We start from the raw sequence: 6,000 nt of genomic DNA on the forward strand, positions 1-6,000 counted from the left end.
TTAAGTCTGAAATAAGCAACATTGTTGATTGTAAAGGAAGAGCTGTCAATAACTGCTTTTACATGGAAAGAAGACTCCAACATACCTGAAAAAAGATATGTATTATTTCTAATGTTTCTCATTTGTTCAAACTCTCAGTTGTTCAGTTTCTCAGTGTTCTAAAGTCAGTAGTTGTTGGTAATAAGAGAAAAATCTTGCAATGCAAAATTCAATTTCAAAGTCTTTAAAAATCTGCTCCAACAGTAAATAAAATAATAAACCAAGATTTACAACTTTAAAAAACTAAAAAACATAATGTACACTAGCTTTTGCCAAGGCGTATGGCTCAATGTTTAACAAGTTTTAGAACCCTGCATGAAATCTATTTAGCTGGAGATAAATGGAAATACATTGTTCCATTGATGAAGGGATACCTAGATGACTGCAATAAAAAAAAAGGTTCTATTTAATCTGTGTCCCAAAAGTTTATAGACTCAAGTACTATATTATGTGGTTCAGAAAAATGGAAAGGAACACCGACACCAAATAGAAAATCTGTTTATTTACATCACATGCAACTTGCATTCCAGTATATATTGAAATAAAATAACAATTTGTATTTTAGAAAAATAAAAATGTAGAAATATATGCATCTCAAAAGTTTATGGAATATTAACTTTTCAACAATGTGATCAATTCCAGATTACTTAATACTAGGTAACCAAAAAAGTTCTTGCCATTTCTGATATGACATTGGAAGAGGGAACCCCAGCATAAAAATAGTCGCCAACTTGGCACTGAAGTGGTTGGGATGAGAGGCCGGACATTAACCAAGAGTATAAAAGGACATTGCATCGGTACTTAAAACATAACTCACACAGCGACTGATTGAAATGGACGTGTCAAAGGTGCTAATTCGGAGTTGTTTGCTGTATAATTTTATAGTGGGCCTGTCAGCAGCAGAATCAAGTCGCCAAGTTTGCCAGGCCTTTGGGTATGACGCTGTTAATGAATGGACTGTTAGGCAAATGTTTCTAGAAGTTCAGGTCAAGGAAAATGTCTCTTAGCGATACACCACGCATCAGTCGGCTGCTGGACAATGAGGCCTTCAGAGCAGCCATAGAGAGTGACAGCCGCCAAACATGTGGTGAAGTTGCTGCACACTTCCAGGTATCTGATTCCATTTGCACCACATAGGAAAGGCATACAAGCTGAGCAAAGTGGGTACCCCAATCACTGTCCGATGCAAAAATGTAACAGTGTGTCACTGCCTGTTTGTTATTGCCTACTCACCATCGCAATGCATCCATATTTGATAGAGTACTGACCAGCGATGAAAAGTGGCTCCAGTGTGACAGACATAGGTGTTCCAAACATTAGTTATCGCCACAGGACACTGTGCTTCACACTGCAAGACATTCTCTCCACCCATGCAAGATCATGCTCTGTATCTGGTGGACTAGTCACCAAGTGGTGCACTAATGAGCTCCTGCCAGTGGGCCAAACCATCACGGCAGGCCTGTACTCACAGCAGATGGAACGTGTGCATTAGGCACTGATTTATTTTTTCTACTAACCAGAATTTACAATTAATAAACATCTCTAATTTTAATGCATTTTTGGAATTATTAATTAAATCTATGTTCTGAACTTGACTGTTTATCATTAACTATAAAATTCATTTCAATAATGATAACTGTAAATAATGTACCAATTTGTAATAATGTGTTTTAGTGCAAAATTTTAAGATTTGTTTCATGATAGAAAAAAAAATCTATATGCTTTTTATATATACATAGGTTTGGATATTCCAATGGTTGACTTGGTAATCAATTATAATGTACCTCCTTTCCCAAAAAATTACATACATCGAGTTGGTCGAACAGCTCGAGCAGGAAGAGGAGGTCTTGCTATAACATTTGTTATGCCTGGTGATATTATTGCCCTGAAAAACATTGAAAAAGAAATTCATACTCAGCTTTCTGAATTCAAGGTTTCAGGTAAAAGTGAATTACGTTAAACTTATTAAATTTATCTAATAAATAATATATATTTTATTGTTTCATTATCATAAAAGTATTATTCTGCTGATGTTTCTTATAAATGCTGTAGATATTTATTAAATGTAGTGTATTTCCTAACATTTCTTTAAAAAAAAGTAATATTTCTGCAATTTTTTTTATTTTTCTTACAATTTTTCATTCTTGGTAGCATTTACAAAAGTGGGGCGAGTTTTTTTTTTTTTTAAAGGGGTGTTCTAACCCCAAAATCTTCAAAAAATTGTGATTTTGGATTTTTGCATTTTCAAATTCTCTACACTTTTATCTTTCTATAAATATCATTCTTTAATCTCTATGAAAATTAGAACTGTAAAAAAATCTAGTTTTAATTTGTCATCTACTGCTTTGATCAACGAGGATTTTTACATAAAAACGCTTTTTTCTCCAAACGTGATTTTTTTTATACTCGATGTACCTTTTCTCAGGACTACTGCTCATAAGTATCTAAACTTTTTATGGCTTACTTATTAGGAGTTTCTGATACCCCTTAAGAAGAGAAACGAGACTTGTGTCTGATTACCCTAGAAATCGATAGAATGTTATTCAAAATCTATGCAAAACTACGGTTGCTCTTTTTTTTTTTTTTTTTTTCTTTCTTTCTTAATTTAAAATTTTTTATTAATGTGTTTCTCTTCTAATTATTTCACATTTAAAAAAAAGTTACATATTTTAGACATGCATATCAAAAGAAAACAAAGGAGCTTGTAATATTTTGCCAATCAAGCTCAGCAGTGTATAAAAGGTTTTAAAATTTAATAAAATAAAAGAAAGTTCTTTAAAAAAACATTAAATGTTCTGTTTTTATATCATTTTGCTACTATTTTGACACTCGTATTATATCATGTTGAAAAGCCTTCTGAAGACCTGCTTAGCATTATTAATCAACATTACCATCATTTATTTGAATAATTATAAAATATAAGTGGTGTAGCAGTCAAAATATTAAAAAACGTGTCTTGTTTCCTAAGATATGTAAACCTTGTTCCATGCATTTTATATTTTTTTTATATTGTTTAGGAATTTTATGGTTTTTTCAGAAAAAAAGATACTCAGTATTTTAACACAAGTTGAAGTTGCATGGAGAGAAGCCGATATTTCTATTGAAGATTTAGACACAGAAGAAAGAAAGCAAATAAATGCAAGAAAACAACGTATACTTGATGGTAATCAAGAACATTTGCATAGTGAACTCAAAAAAAGGAAAAGGACAAAATTGAAAAATAAGAAAACTTCAAAGAAGAAAAAATGCTCAGAATAAAAATGATTTTGTATAATAATATTTTTATGTATTTTGAGTAATTGATGTGTCTGCACATAACAGTATTCAAATTTTCATTTATAAAAATAACATTTAATAAAGCATTTAAATCAAATGCTCCATCATATTACAAAAGCAAATTTTATGAGTATAAATCGTGAGTTTGAATGAAAAATAAGCACATGAAATTTGTAAAAAAGAAATAATCATCATATAAGTATGTAAATGTGGATTAACCAGTAGTTGTGCTTACTATGCAGAAATGTACAACAAGCTATACAAAGGTTTTAATTTTTTTTAATTCATGTATACTTCTCATGGAGCTGTGTTACAGTTTATGTAGCTGGCCACGAGAGGGCGCAGCGTTTTTTACTTTTAGCTTGTTATATTTTTCTTACCGCATTGTGAATTTTTGAGATAGATGTAGTAGCAACCCGAGAAACATGATGAATGTTCTAATGTAAGCAGACAATTGTACATGGCTGTAAATAAAGCTTCTGTGTGATAAAAATGAAAAGGAATTCCAAGCATTTCTGTAGATAGTCATCAAGAAAGGTAAGCAAAGATTCACTTATCGATGTTGTTAAATGTAAATAATAAGAATAAGAAAAAAGATCATAAGTTGAAACAAGCTGCTATTGGAATAATATATTTATTGCCTTTCTCGAGTAACCCCCTTAAATGCTGTGTGTTATTGAATCACATAAATAATTTACTGTGAGGTAGTGTATCTCTACTAGAATTGGCAGTTTAACCTGAAAAGTTTAGATTCATTACTCTAGTGTGCTTTTTATATAAGAATAACAGTTGCTTATATATCAATCATAAATATCCATGTTTTACAGTTTAATGTTTGAGGGAAAATGAAAGAAATCACTAAAATAATCTATTGATGCTGATTCTATTTTTGGCTGTATTTAATTTTTCATAATATATTTTAAGTTAAATTAACAAAACTACACTGTGAAAACTAAGAATAAGTCATATAATGCCCTTCATCGGTGGCAAAAATGGACCAGTAATGTAAGCATAATATTTAAAAGAAACGGTTTAAAAATCCAATTTCTTTGCTGCATCATTAATAAAAAATTAATCAAAAGGAAAAAAAAGCTGGCACAATAAAGAATATTTTATAATACTGTTCTAATAAATGATCAATATCATTTTTAAAAAAATGTAGCAAAAATTTGCATTTGTATCTAAGAGAAAATAAGTGTAAAAAATAAGCTATGTAATCTCATTTCTTGCTGTATATTATAGCTGCGGCAGACCACACAAAGATAAGGAAACCATGTGTATGGTTCCCGCAAGTCACAGTTTCCAAGCCTTTTACGATGTGTCACACAACATGTTTGTGACATCGCAGATGCAGTGATTTGTTCCAGTTGACAGTGCAAAAGACATAACTTCACGACTAGTGTCAGGAGATTTTAGCATTCTGCACTGTGTCTGTCATCAAAACCTCTTGATTTCAGGAGGGCTGGCGAACCAATCATTTTGTTTTTCCTCTGATATCATTCCAGATATAACGAGTCAGAGGATGTAAAATACAACAGAAAAATGAAGGAGACGTGGCAAAATCAGTCTGAAGGTTTTTTTCATTGGAACAGGACCTCAGAAGGCTTCTGCACTTTCAACTTGAAAGACCTAGACTACTCCTGAACTCTCAAATAGAGAGACCTACAATGCCTTTGAACTCTCGACTAGATAGACCCTCTGGCTAGCAGGCTTCTCATGGCATGAGGAGACTATTATTTCATTACAATTATCATTTTATGCTATCCATGAATTATGTATGTATTTAAAGAACTTCTTGTAATTGTAATAAATGTGTCTTGAGTTCAATAATGCAGCAAGTATTACATAACCTCACAAATGTACCTAATCATTATAAGAAGTCAGATGTGCTACTTACCACCACTCATCACACTGGTAATCTGACAGTCATTATGCAGTAATGACCATCTCCACAGCTATTATTATTCCCAATGAAGAAAGCAAGCTTTAAAATATTCTATCTCATTGCAGAACAGTAATGTAAAAAATAATGGATATTTCAGTTACAGATTTTAGGAGAATACTAATTTTCATTTGAAGAAAATTTTAAGATTACATTTTGAGAGTAACAATTTTAGAATGCTTCATGAAAGCAGTACTTAAATATCAGTATGATTCTGTTATTCAAAATGCACATTTTCTCAATGCATTGAGATAAAATCCTTACTTAGCCTTTATTTTAGAAACCACTGATTGTAGACATTCTAATTACAAAAATTTTTGAAATAATACAAGTGTTCATGTTTGGGCATTTTCAAATAAAAAAACTAATTTTGTAAAAGTAATGAAATCTAACTTTTTGTAAATTCCTTTGGCTTCTGCACTAATATTTAGGAAAATATTATATTTATTATAAAAGCACAATAGGAAAAAAATGTGTCTCCCGTATGTCAAAAATTGGCTAAAATATTTAAATTGTATATTCAGAAGCCATACACAAATTGAAGAGCAAAATATTAACGTTTATACGTAACTAACAATAAACTATGTGTTAAGTAAAACATTCTGATGTTAATAGATTAAGTTACAAGTACAGTCAAAAGTCGTTAATTCGGACACCCATAATCCGGAATGATCTACAATCCGGACCTCAAAGCGAAAAACTTTCTGTGCATGCGCCGCGTTGGCACATGCGCACAGGCGTTT

At 31.4% G+C, this 6,000-nt stretch overlaps 1 protein-coding gene across 2 annotated transcripts in view; it reads left to right on the forward strand.

Moving 5' to 3' along the window:
* The window catches only part of LOC118203336 (putative ATP-dependent RNA helicase DDX49), a 35,634-nt gene extending 32,222 nt beyond the window's left edge, over positions 1-3,412 (forward strand). Inside the window, exons 6-7 of one of the 2 annotated variants that reach the window (XM_085815909.1) lie at positions 1,779-1,979; positions 3,077-3,412. In XM_085815909.1, coding sequence (XP_085672035.1) covers positions 1,779-1,979; positions 3,077-3,297 — 422 coding nt within the window. In that variant the 3' untranslated portion in view covers positions 3,298-3,412. Of the gene's footprint in view, positions 1-1,778; positions 1,980-3,056 lie in introns of both variants that reach the window. The other variant, XM_085815910.1, reaches the window with a different exon arrangement.
* Positions 3,413-6,000: the final 2,588 nt, after the last annotated feature.

Source organism: Stegodyphus dumicola, chromosome 4 (genome assembly GCF_044657685.1).
Source record: "Stegodyphus dumicola isolate Sdum_Otavi_A_Nest chromosome 4, ASM4465768v1".
Taxonomy (NCBI): Eukaryota; Metazoa; Arthropoda; class Arachnida; order Araneae; family Eresidae; genus Stegodyphus; species Stegodyphus dumicola.